The sequence below is a fragment of the Gossypium hirsutum genome, chromosome D09 (assembly GCF_007990345.1).
Source record: "Gossypium hirsutum isolate 1008001.06 chromosome D09, Gossypium_hirsutum_v2.1, whole genome shotgun sequence".
NCBI lineage: Eukaryota > Viridiplantae > Streptophyta > Magnoliopsida > Malvales > Malvaceae > Gossypium > Gossypium hirsutum.
The window spans coordinates 38,092,335-38,105,433 of record NC_053445.1 but is presented as its reverse complement, the minus strand read 5'-3'; the positions used below and the strand labels follow the sequence as shown (position 1 = coordinate 38,105,433).

Genomic DNA, 13,099 nt, shown 5'->3' with positions numbered 1-13,099 from the left:
ATGAACTTTACACAGGAAAAATGTAGCAGACCTTTGCTGGTAAGTGATGCTTACATTGTTTTCTTTTAAAAAGAATAAAGCTGGGTTTTTCTTTTTTCTTTCTTTCTTTTGCTTGATTCATAAACATAGAATGTAATATCTGGCATTCTTCTTTGTTACTGTTTCATTGATTTCTAAATATCCCACTTTCATTGATGTAAAAAATCCGAGCTTTATACCCTTTAGTACTTAAAGGTAAAGGGATGTTCATGTTGTTGTCCAAAGTTGTCTCTCTTATTTTGTTTGATTTGATTTGGAATGTTATGTTTGGTCTGTTCACTGTTTCATATAGGTGGTGTGAACTGTTTGTAATGTTGCTCCAAAGAAGTGTTACTATTTGTTTCAGAGTGGAACATTATTACTCATTAGGTTCAATGTTTTGCAATGAATTTTTTTGTTCTAGGAAATGGGTAATGTAGGAGAGCAAAACAGTGACATTCCTTTTGATGTGCTGTCTCGGTTGCCAACAAAGTATCTGCCAAGATTAAAATGTGTTTGTAAAGGGTGGAATCGTCTTATCTCAGACCCCATTTTCATGAAGGTTCAATCCCGAAAGAAAGAACCAGTATCAGGCTTCTTCTGCCAACAACGATTTAGATTGGGCAATGAGGACATCACTACTATAACCCACATTCCTGTTGGAAAGCAAGAAGCTAAACTTTTTCAGACAGTATTTGACTTCCTTCCTGAACATGTTGTGTTGCTCGCTTCATGCAACGGGTTGGTCTGTGGTCGCAGTTGCTTCCCTAGAATAGACCCTTGCCTCTACATATGCAACCCCTTGAACCATGAATGGATGAGGCTTACATGGGAAGAACCTAACAGAGAAGACACCTTTGCTTTGGCATTTGATCCATGTAGAGATCTTTTAGGCACATCAACCAAGTTCAAATTGATCAGGGTGAAGCAAACTGAAATTGAATCAAAGGCCTTATGCTTCTCATTCGACATATACTCTTCGGATACAAGGGCCTGGAAGAAATCAGAAGAAATATGCAAGTGCAATAGCAATCTGTACAAGAACAAAGGGTTTTATGTGGAAGGGGTTTTGCATTGGTTGACTGATGGTGATGAAATGCTTACCTTCCACGTGGAGAATGAACTATCATGGTTGGTATCTGTTCCACTTCCAGCCATCGAATTCCGCAGCATCCCTGAAGCATGCATAGGACACTCCGATGACAGGCTGCATTACGTCCTGGTTTCTCAGTACGGACTTCAAATTTGGTTCCTCGAGGATTACTTCGAATCTAAATGGTCCCTGAAACTCTCTAAAACGTTAGAGGAAATGGAAGAACAACACATGATGTTCCTTTACAATTTGCGCGAGAGAGTAACACAAAGGCTGGCAGTTGACATGGAACCATGGGTTGATCTTTTAGCCTTCAAAGATGGCTATTTGCTAATGAGAGTTTCACGAAATATCATGCTATATAATATCGAGACGAACAGGATGCAGCTACTTTGTTCTCTTTCCAAGTTCGGTACCCATTCCACCTTTTGCACTGTCCTTCCCTATTCATTGAGTTTGGTTCCCTTAGATCAGGCTTAAGACCCTCTTTCTCGCTTTTTGTTGCAAGTAAATAGAATCCAAAGTCCAGGAAGTAAACTTATAACATTTTAGGCTGCCGGAACTTTATTTTTGTCCCTTTTTTTCCTTAATCTTTTGCCGAAATGGTGATGTTTTATGCATGATACCGGATTCATCCCACAACATTGGATACCAATTTATGAAATTAGATTTGCTAACGGATATGCTATGTTCTATGTTATGAATCTATAAGTTTAATCCTCTAACTTGTATTTGTTATTCTATCCCTTAACTTTTCATTCAAGGATCCGATTCAACTCAACTCTAAATTTAGTTAAAAAACAGATGTAACTATTAGATACCAAAACATTTAAAACCAAATAAATTACACTTCGAAAAAAATTGGGACTATTTCCAACATCCATTATTTCCATGTATAAACTACTTTAACTTTTTATCATATTATTTTGTAGATTGAATAAAAAAAATCCGTGTTCAAATCTTTAGTTGATTTTAATATTTCAACAACTCCTATCTCTTATAAAAAAGAAAATAATATTATTATGTATTGATTTCAAGTTGTTAAAATTTATTTTATTTAAATTAAAAACAAGCTTTTGGTCTGTTTTAGATACGATTACTATATATTGATTTCAACCGATTTCAGGTTGTTAAAATCATTTCTTAATTAAGAAAAAGCTTTTTGTCTGTTTTAGATGTTTGGTCTCAAACAAATGTTACCATCTTAGCGTCAAGTTCATAAATAAAACCCAAAACCAATGATAGCAAACAAATGCATCGCCTAGCTGTATTTCAATCTACCAGGCCACTCTTTTATTCTACCATTGCTAATTCTTATACTCATTTCTCAACCTTAGAAGAAAACTTTTGCACCAAATTCTTAACTTCATGCGCCCAAACATCAAACTTACTTCATGGAAAGGTAATCCATGCCAAATTCATCAAAGGGTTATTTCCAAATTCCCTTTACCTCCAAAACCACATGCTAAACATGTACTCGAAGTGTGGAGACCTCATCAGCGGTCACAAGCTGTTCGATGAAATGCCTCAACGCAACGTCATTTCATGGTCTGCCATGCTTTCTGGCTTTACCCAACATGGGTTTTTCAACCAAGCTCTATCTTTGTTTGTTTACATGTTAAGGGATGGAACTTCAAAGCCTAATGAGTTCACATTTGTTAGTGTTCTTCAAGCTTGTTCCTTGCACGAAAATTTAGATTTAGCTTACCAAGTTTACGCTATGGTTTTACGTTTGGGGTTTGAATCAAACGTGTTTTTAGTCAATGCTTTTTTGACAGCTTTGATGAGACATGGGAAAAAAGAGGAAGCTTTGGAGGTTTTCGACGAGTGTTCAAACAAAGATATCGTGACTTGGAATGTTATGTTAAGTGGGTACTTGGAAAGTTCTTGTTTAGATTTGCCTAAATTTTGGGTTCAAATGAATCATGAGGGGCTGAAACCTGATTGCTTTACTTTTGCAAGTGTTTTAACTGGGTTGGCTTCTGTTGGTCATTTAAACATGGGTTTACAAGTGCATGGTCAACTTGTCAAGTCTGGCCATGGTACTGAAATTTGTGTCCAGAACTCTGTGGTTGATATGTATATAAAGAATCAAAGACTTTTCGATGGGCTGAAAGCTTTCAATGAAATGGGTGAAAAAGATGTTTGTTCTTGGACACAAATTGCTGCTGGGTGGTTAGAGTATGGGGAACCTACAAAGGCTTTGGAAGCTATTGCAGAAATGAGGATGATGGGGATAATACCCAACAAGTTTACACTTGCTACTGCTTTCAATGCTTGTGCTAATTTGTCCTTCTTGGAAGAGGGGAAGAAAGCTCATGGGTTGAGAATTAAACTTGGGGTTGATATTGATGTTTGTGTGGATAATGCATTGATTGACATGTATGCAAAATGCGGTTCCATGGATGGTGCTTGGGGTGTTTTTAAGGTAATGGACGATCGTTCCATTGTTTCATGGACAACAATGATAATGGGGTGTGCACAAAATGGTCAAGCTAGAGAAGCTCTTAAGATTTTCGATGAGATGATTTTGAAAGGTATAAAACCGAATTACATAACCTTTGTTTGCGCTCTTTATGCATGCAGCCAGGGAATGTTTACTGATGAAGCCTGGAAATATTTCTCTTCCATGACCATTGACCATGGAATCTCTCCTGGTGAAGATCATTATATATATATGGTACATCTTCTTGGCCGTGCCGGGCATATTAAAGAAGCCGAAGAACTAATCTTGTCAATGCCATTTCAGCCTAGTGCATCAGTTTGGCAAACTTTGCTTAATGCTTGTCAAGTTCATGGGGATATTGAAACAGGGAAGCGAGCAGCAGAACATGCAATAAACCTAGACAGAAAGGACCCTGCAAGTTATGTGCTGTTATCAAACATGTTTGCTGGCTTCAACAATTGGGACGATGTGGGAAAGTTGAGAGAACTAATGGAGACCAGGGATGTAAAGAAAGTACCTGGAACCAGTTGGATCAAACTAGAAAAAGACTGCTCAGTACCTTCAGGACCCAAGTTTTCAAGTATGGGATCTAAAATTAGTTGATAATAGGTGATCGTGAAGCTCATAAACTTTTAACTGATGGAAGATGAGAAACTCTAGAGAGATTCAGGCAGTAAAAAACTTGGGAGTGATTTAACTTCAAAATCAAAATTCTTCTGAGATGGATCAAGGACTTCTCGCATAATATGAACAAGAATTTGTATTATATGTTTTCTTTTCTGGGTGACGCAATCTTTTCATTTTTGTGCAAGTAATTAGATTAAAATAACGCGGATTTTCAGTGAGTGAGTGTTATGTGAAAATAAAAAGCTCACATATGTGACAATTCGTTTGTTAAGTAAAATTTTGAAAATAGTATAATTTAATTAAACAAATTTAATATTTATTGTTTACATCAAGATTGAAATTTTAAAAGTCGAAAAGTAGATAATAGTATAATCTATTTGACCATTGATTTGATTTTTTACTTTTATAATATTAAATTAATGGTTCAGTTGGTTAAACCGATAATTGATGGTGTGATCTATTTAACCACTAATACAAATTTTTCAACATTGAAACACACCCTAATTAAATATTAATCAGATACATTTTAAAGAAGTTCTTATAAATACAAATAGTTTAAAATTAACTCAAAGCACAATAAATTAAAAATTAGAATTACATCCGAATCTAAATCTGTCGAAAAATTTTTTTACATTATTCTTTAAAAGCCCAAATTGTTGTCGAAGAAGATTAGAGCAAAGGTCCATATGCAACCCAACACAATCTTGCCCTGCAGGTGCAGCTCCGCTAGGCATTCGCTCGCGGCTTGTCGAAGATTTGATTTTCAAGTGTTTCCAATCTACCACTCAAAAACCTCTGCATAAACCCTTGCTTTTCATTTCCATTTTTCTTCTCTTCGTTTCTTTTCTTTGTTCAGTGCTTCAAGGTACCTTCTTCTCTTTTTTTTTTCTTTCTTCCTTTTTAGCTTATTTTTGTCTTCTCTTCGTAGATTCACACATTTTGCTATTTTTATTTTTATCAACATATATTTTGTTTCGACTTACCCATGTTGAAAAAAGCTTTATTTTGAGTTGTTTTCTTACTTTTGTTTTAAAAGAGGAGCTTCTTAATCGAACCCAGAAATGGAATTAAATATTGAGAGTTTGTGAGATCTCTAATTAGTTCTGGGTTTGGACTATATGAACCTTCTACATAGATTGACTATATATATATATTTGTTTCTCATTTGTGGGTTTTGATGTTGACACCTGGCAATAGTTTAGGTTATTTAGTCTTATTCTTTGGGTCCATTTTTGTATCCAAATAGCAAAATTCACTTGGGATTTGTTTAACATTCATTTGTTTTTCTTGTGGGCAGATTTAGGCATTTAAGCTATGGATGATAACTTGTATGATGAATTTGGGAACTATATTGGACCTGAGATTGAGTCCGGCCAGGAGAGTGAAGGTGAGGAAGAAGAAGATGAAGATCTCCTCGACAGGCATGCCCAAGAGGAAAGAGAAGAATCTGATGGTGAGGCTCCACCTGGTGCGTCTAATGGATGGATTACTGCAGCTAATGACGTCGATATGGACAATCAGATTGTTCTTGCTGAGGACAAGAAATATTACCCCACGGCTGAAGAGGTTTATGGTGAGGATGTTGAGACATTGGTTATGGATGAAGATGAGCAGCCTCTTGAACAACCTATTATTAAGCCTGTTAAGAATATCAAGTTTGAGGTTGGAGTTAAGGATTCTTCAACTTATGTGTCGACCCAGTTTCTTATCGGTTTGATGTCAAATCCAGGTTTGGTTCGGAATGTTGCCCTTGTTGGGCACTTGCAGCATGGGAAGACAGTGTTTATGGACATGTTGGTTGAGCAAACCCACCATATGAAAACATTTGATGAAAATAGTGAGAAGCACATGAGATACACTGATACAAGAATTGATGAGCAAGAGAGAAGGATATCTATCAAGGCAATTCCAATGTCACTTGTTCTTGAGGACAGTAATGCAAAATCCTATCTTTGTAACATCATGGACACTCCTGGTCATGTGAACTTTTCTGATGAAATGACCGCTGCTCTTAGGCTTGCTGACGGTGCTGTGTTGATTGTTGATGCTGCTGAAGGAGTGATGGTAAGTACATCTTTGCATGCATATTATAGTATTTAATACTTGTTCTTCTGCTTATGATTATGCTTGTGACCCACTTAATTTACACCTACAAACAAGAAATGTTTTCATTCATATGAAAGAACTGGGGAAAAAATGAGTATTCTGAGGTTTATCACAATTAAATTATGCATTGCTTGATCAAATCTTTTCAAATCCACTGCCTTACCAATTATCGAGCTTGGGCTTCTGCATGATGTAGCTGTTGTCTGTAGTATGTTTAAACTATGAAAATGAGCAATATGGCAGGTAAACACTGAGAGGGCTATACGCCATGCAATACAGGAGCGCCTACCTATTGTAGTTGTTATAAACAAGGTAATACTTTTCACCTTATGATTTATCTCTATAAGTTGTCTGATGAAAATGATGTTCCACATCTTGCTCCTACTCAAATGCTTTTTACTTATTTTAGGTTGACCGGCTGATAACAGAACTTAAGTTGCCCCCAAAAGATGCTTACCATAAATTAAGGCATACACTGGAAGTAATCAATAACCACATATCTGCCGCCTCTACAACTGCTGGTAATGTTCCTGTTATTGATCCTGCTGCTGGAAATGTTTGTTTTGCTGATGCAAGTGCGGGATGGTCCTTCACATTGCAGTCATTTGCAAAATTATATGTCAAACTTCATGGAATTCCTTTTGATGCTGAGAAGTTTGCATCTCGTCTTTGGGGAGATATTTATTATCATCCTGATACAAGGGCTTTTAAAAGAAAACCTCCTGCTGGTGGAGGAGAACGATCATTTGTCGAATTCGTGCTTGAACCCCTTTATAAGATATATAGCCAGGTGATTGGTGAACATAGGAAGAGTGTAGAATCAACTCTTGCAGAGTTGGGTGTCACTCTTAGCAATGCTGCTTACAAGTTAAATGTTAGGCCTTTGCTAAGGCTGGCTTGCAGTACAGTTTTTGGTTCAGCTTCAGGCTTCACTGATATGCTGGTTCAGCACATACCATCTCCTAAGGATGTTGCAGCTAAGAAGGTTGATCACGTATACACTGGACCTAAACATTCTATTATTTACAAGGCAATGGTAGATTGTGATGCTTCTGGCCCTCTTATGGTTAATGTGACCAAACTATACCCCAAGTCCGATTGTAGTGTTTTTGATGCTTTTGGTAGAGTTTACAGTGGTAGAATTCAAACAGGACAAACATTAAGAGTACTCGGAGAAGGCTATTCACCAGATGACGAGGAGGACATGACAGTGAAAGAAGTAACCAAATTATGGATCTACCAAGCTCGGTATAGAATACCCATTAGCAGTGCCCCTCCTGGTTCTTGGGTTCTCATTGAAGGTGTTGATGCTTCAATTATGAAAACTGCCACCCTTTGTAATGTGGATCTTGACGAAGATGTATACATATTGCGGCCTTTACAGTTTAATACTCTTCCTGTTGTAAAAACAGCAACTGAGCCTTTAAATCCCAGTGAGTTGCCCAAAATGGTGGAGGGGCTTCGGAAGATTAGCAAAAGCTATCCTCTAGCTATTACTAAAGTTGAGGAATCTGGTGAGCACACCATATTAGGGACTGGAGAATTGTACTTGGACTCAATCATGAAAGACCTTAGGGAGCTGTATTCTGAGGTGGAAGTTAAGGTATCTAGTTTCTCGTACTCCTTGTACTACTTTTTCATTTATATCTTTCTGGAATTTGTTTCTCTATTATATGGGCTATGCTTAAGTTAATATGTGTGCTTTCACTTCTTATGCTTCTCCTAATAGGTGGCGGATCCTGTTGTTTCATTCTGTGAAACAGTGGTGGAGTCTTCTTCCATGAAATGCTTTGCTGAAACACCCAACAAGAAGAATAAAATAACTATGGTAAGACAGCCATCTAAGCACTTTTTTTTTCTTTCTTTAATCTAGATGCTTTTAGGAATAATTACTGGTAGTAGTTACTTTCAGGCTGTATGATCATATACCTTCCCATGATTTTAAGATTGCAGAGCCATTGGAAAGAGGGCTTGCAGAAGACATTGAGAACAGTGCTGTAAGTATTGGTTGGAGTCGGAAGCAACTTGGCGACTTCTTCAAGACAAAATATGACTGGGATTTGCTTGCTGCACGTTCCATCTGGGCATTTGGCCCTGATAAGCAGGTGAAAGAAGTGCAGTTCTGTTGTTTCTAACTTAATCCCTGACTTGGTGATTTTATCTTGTTCCTTCATGTTTCTAAAGAGCAGAACAATGAAATTCAAGTTGTAATAATTGGCATCTGTGGCTGTTACGAATCTTGTTTTGCAGGGACCTAATATTTTATTGGATGATACACTCCCAACTGAGGTTGACAAGTCTTTGTTGGGTTCCGTCAGGGATTCTATTGTCCAAGGGTAAGAATATATCCTCTTTTCCCAATTTTTTAAGAAGTTAATCACTTAAACCTCCTGCTTGTGACTAAAAATTTCATGTTTTGCTGGGCAGGTTTCAGTGGGGTGCAAGAGAAGGACCCCTCTGTGATGAACCAATAAGAAATGTTAAGTTCAAAATAGTGGACGCAAGGATTGCATCTGAATCATTGCACCGGGGATCTGGACAGATCATCCCCACAGCTCGACGTGTGGCCTATTCAGCTTTCCTTATGGCAACCCCACGGCTTATGGAACCTGTATATTATGTGGAGGTATGTTCCTTCAGTTACATTCCCACTGCCTAACAGCCTTCCACCTATGGGTTTATCTGCATTAAATATGCAGGAGGAACCAAACAAGATAATATTGAAATCAAGATAGACTGGAAGTCAGTCTTTTAATGGAAAAGGAAGAGTAACCATAATTTAATGGCCTTGGCATAGCTAAGCTGAAAATATTCTCAATCTTTAAATTCTCATTTTGCCTTGGTTGCTATGGCCCTTAAGCACATGGCATTCTCTTCGTGCTAGAATGAGGGTTAGCTATCCAGAGGTATCAGTCCTACCTTGAAGGCAAAAGTTAAATAAAATCCTGTCTTTTTGCTCTCTTCTAATCTCAAGCAATTAGCTCAAATGAGTCTCCTACGTACAATATGTGCTTAAATTTGTCATTTTTGTTTCAGATACAAACACCAATCGACTGTGTCTCTGCTATCTATACTGTTTTGTCCCGTAGACGTGGCCATGTTACAGCTGATGTGCCGCAGCCAGGAACCCCTGCTTATATTGTCAAGGTTTGGAAGCAAAGTTTGATTTTCCTTAGAAATATTTGTCTTACTGTTTTTTTTTAAAAATTTATTACTGACAGTAGTGTTTATATGAATTACATAATTTGCTTGCCTAATTTCATTGACCAGAAGGTTATATTGTGGCATGTTTAATCATTCACACAATTGCCCAATAGCTACCCCCCATCTATATGCTTACAAATTCATATGTGATTGATTCCCTTTTCCATTTAGGCATTTTTACCTGTGATAGAGTCATTTGGATTCGAGACTGATCTAAGGTACCACACGCAAGGGCAAGCCTTTTGTCTCTCAGTATTCGACCACTGGGCCATAGTTCCTGGAGATCCCTTAGACAAGACCATAGTTTTGCGGCCTCTTGAACCTGCACCAATACAGCACCTTGCTCGGGAGTTCATGGTGAAGACGAGGCGTAGAAAGGTACAGCTGCTTCTATCCACGCATGCACACACACACATAGGGATTTGATTTCTGCAAATGAACAAAAGAACCTTAAAAAGAAAACCCAATCAGGAATGATTGAGTGAAATTTGTGTTGGACTTTCCAGGGAATGAGTGAAGATGTGAGCATCAACAAGTTCTTTGACGAGGCTATGGTGGTGGAGTTGGCTCAGCAGGCAGCTGATCTTCATCAGCAGATGATATAACAGGAGCAATGTGACATGAAGTAAGACATCATACACGATTAATCGCCATGTTCCCCGGAACTGCCTGGACAGAACGGATATACTTTGTAGGATAGTCTAATGTTTAGCTGCCAATGGCATCTACACCTTTTTAAAGGATAGCAATATTGATTTTTGCTTACTCTCTAATTTTTGAATCAAGTAGAACTCGATGAATTAAATATTTAAATTTCAAGTATATCACTGTCTTCACGTATACATGGACACGTGTAATATAATTGAGTGTAATTGAAGTATCTTAATTATTTAATGGGTAAATTACACCATTAGTAATTAAATGGGTAAGTTTTTATTTTGGTCATTTGACTAAAAAAATTATAATTTGGTCACTGAACTATTTCAAAAGTTTTATTGAATTATTTAAAAGTTATTATTTAAGCTATTGGATCGTTTTCTTTTAAAATAAAAAATTTCGTTAGTGAGCTTTAAGTGAAGATTTAATGACCGTTATAATGGATCGATATCTATTGACAAATAAATGAATATATCTTAAATTCAAGTTGATCTGATGATTAGTGTTAAAGATTGAAAGAAAAAATTATTTGAATTTTTGTTCGTTAATTTGTGACGTCTAAAACTATTTTATGAAAAAAGAAAAAAACTTTAAATTGTAAAAAAGAAGAGATAAGGAAAAGAGAGCTTTTGATTGATGCAAGCAGTATGAATAAAAAGTCATATAGCATCAATTTTAATATCTCAATGACTTAAATGAAAAAATTTTAAATAATTTAATAATTAAATTATAAATGTTTTTAATTAAATCAATAAAACAAAAACTTATTTATATAATTGACCCGTTGAAAGTTAGACATAATTAGAAGCAAATCTAATGAACTTTTGAAACATGTTAATCCATAAGTCGTTTGCAATTGGACATAGAATGATTAGATTTGTGGTCAGATCCAAATGTTGAGGCACATTTCTGTAATTTCGGACCCAACCAAACAGATCCCATGCATCCGTCTCTAAATTAGCTAGTACTTCATAATACAGCGGCTACAAATTTTTAGCAAGGATAATACGCCGTGAGCTCGTGAGAGGAAGAGAGGAAATGTGACTAGTATCGACAAAACTTCCACTAATAATATAGACAGATAGGATTATGTTTTAGTTAACTGCATTCCCAAGGATAATAATAATGTCAACTTAAAATAAGTAGTAGCATTGTTTCAATTAATTTCTTTTCTAAAAGAATAATTCGTTTAGAATATTTGTTTAAATTAATTATTGTTTGAAAATAGTAAATTTCTGAACAACTTTATTTAAAATTGTCATCTAACGTAATTGTTAATTAAGAATAACTAATTTTCGAAATAATTACGTTTCAAGAATAACTATATTCAAAACAATTATTGTTTAGAACAATTGTGTTTTTTTAAGAAGAACCATTATTTGGAATAAACTTTTTTAAAAAAATCACCACAGAATAACTCTTGTTTAAAACAATATTTATTAAACACAACTATTTTGAGAACAACTAACGCTTGGAACATGTCAGAATAACCCTTGTTTAAGAATAACTCTATTTAAGAATAGCTTGCGTTCTAATAGATGTTCCATAGAAGATGTATCTTGTAAATTTGTGTATAGCTTATAAGAATCAACTAAACTGTTGCCGGCCACTATCATCAATTCCTCGCTACCTAAATTAGTATATATCTTATAAGTAGCCTCACAATTAGTGTATATCTTAGTGACTTGGGTAGCTATTCAATTAGATAATTAAGGTTAAGCTAACATCTCGTCGTACTCTCCCTCAGTTTATTTCTTAACTTATTTGTCATCTAAATTAACTATGAAAAACAAATTAAACAATTAATCTAGTCACAATCTATGATCATCTTTTAACCTATTTTAATTAATTAATCCATTAACATCCGATTCCTTCACAAATACTTGGACCATTAGTTGAGGCAAGTTACAATAACTTGCCAGAGTTTCTTTAAATTGCAATTGACGTTGATTCTGATATTTGTAACTGACATTAACATCAAGTATTTACATTTTGCATCTTATGTTTTAGGCATGTTTGTTTTATGGCATGACATGAAAGGGTTTGAAGCAGTGTAGTCGGTTACACGTTGGTTCCTATTGTTTCGACTGGTGCGTACCGTTCTAATAATAAATTGATGCAATTGGTCCCTCTTTTTCACACCAATTAAAGTTTTGGTTTGTATTAGTCACACTAGTCAAACTATTGTGCATTAGCTAGTGCATGAATAATTTTTAAAAATACATAAAATTTTCAACTTCCTACTATTATGATAATAAGTAATAGGGTCAACTATAAAAATAGTCATTGAACTATTAACGTGCTTCTGTTTTGATCACCAAAGTTTCAAATTTTCTATTTTAATCATTAACATTATCGAAATTTAATATTTTTGTAATGACCTGATTTCCAGTGGTATCAAAAATTACAATTTTTGTAACAACCCGTTTTTAGTGAAATCAGAACAGTGGTTTCGGGACCACAAATCCAAGTCAGGAAGAAAATTTATTTTAATATTATTTTATGGTCTATCGTATGATATAAATATCATATGAAAATTTTGTTAGGAAAATTTTACCAATTATATGTCTAATTTGATGAAAAGGACCAAATTGCATAAAGAGCAAAAGTTAGATTCTAATAGCTATAGGCATCATATAACTATGGAATTCAAAATTTGAGGTCCTTATATGACAAATATACCAATTAGTGTAGTTAGTAGATAAGCATGATTAGTCATTATTGGAAAATTCAATAAAGAAAATGATGAAATTGGAAAGTAAAAGATAAAAAGATGATAAATAATAAAATAAAACAAAATATCGTCATTTTATCATCTTTCCTAAAAATACGACATGGAAACCCTAGCCATGGTTATGGAGTTTTGAGCAAGCTTATTTGGCTTAATTAGGTAAGTATTCTTGTCCCGTTTTTAATGATTTTTATATATTCGATATCGTAATAGCTTA

The 13,099-nt window shown here is 35.4% G+C and overlaps 3 protein-coding genes across 3 annotated transcripts; all 3 read left to right on the top strand.

Moving 5' to 3' along the window:
* The first annotated feature begins 445 nt into the window (after positions 1 to 445).
* Positions 446 to 1,734, top strand: LOC107892561 (F-box protein At5g49610). Its single transcript, XM_016817631.2, has one exon. It carries the CDS (start codon positions 446 to 448, stop codon positions 1,589 to 1,591), a length of 1,146 nt encoding a protein of 381 aa, XP_016673120.1. The 3' UTR covers positions 1,592 to 1,734.
* A 473-nt stretch (positions 1,735 to 2,207) lies between these two features.
* LOC107891522 (putative pentatricopeptide repeat-containing protein At3g15130) lies at positions 2,208 to 4,461 on the top strand. The gene has a single exon (XM_016816357.2). The coding sequence runs from the start codon at positions 2,364 to 2,366 to the stop codon at positions 4,158 to 4,160; it is 1,797 nt and encodes a 598-aa protein (XP_016671846.1). The 5' UTR covers positions 2,208 to 2,363; the 3' UTR covers positions 4,161 to 4,461.
* Positions 4,462 to 4,676: 215 nt separating this feature from the next.
* LOC107891521 (110 kDa U5 small nuclear ribonucleoprotein component CLO) lies at positions 4,677 to 10,316 on the top strand. The gene is made up of 11 exons (XM_016816356.2): positions 4,677 to 5,049; positions 5,482 to 6,248; positions 6,534 to 6,602; positions 6,700 to 7,893; positions 8,020 to 8,118; positions 8,237 to 8,395; positions 8,541 to 8,626; positions 8,718 to 8,916; positions 9,327 to 9,437; positions 9,666 to 9,872; positions 10,001 to 10,316. Exons 2-11 carry the CDS (start codon positions 5,499 to 5,501, stop codon positions 10,097 to 10,099), a joined length of 2,973 nt encoding a protein of 990 aa, XP_016671845.1. The 5' UTR covers positions 4,677 to 5,049; positions 5,482 to 5,498; the 3' UTR covers positions 10,100 to 10,316.
* Positions 10,317 to 13,099: the final 2,783 nt, after the last annotated feature.

What these genes read in the sequence shown, in the direction of transcription:
- LOC107892561 (XM_016817631.2), top strand. Translation starts at nt 446, where the DNA reads ATGGGTAATGTAGGAGAGCAAAACAGTGACATTCCTTTTGATGTGCTG.
- LOC107891522 (XM_016816357.2), top strand. Translation starts at nt 2,364, where the DNA reads ATGCATCGCCTAGCTGTATTTCAATCTACCAGGCCACTCTTTTATTCT.
- LOC107891521 (XM_016816356.2), top strand. Translation starts at nt 5,499, where the DNA reads ATGGATGATAACTTGTATGATGAATTTGGGAACTATATTGGACCTGAG. An exon ending in ATTCTGAGGTGGAAGTTAAG is followed by an intron (nt 7,894 to 8,019) that starts GTATCTAGTTTC and finishes TTCTCCTAATAG; the next exon opens with GTGGCGGATCCTGTTGTTTC. An exon ending in CCCCTGCTTATATTGTCAAG is followed by an intron (nt 9,438 to 9,665) that starts GTTTGGAAGCAA and finishes TTTTCCATTTAG; the next exon opens with GCATTTTTACCTGTGATAGA.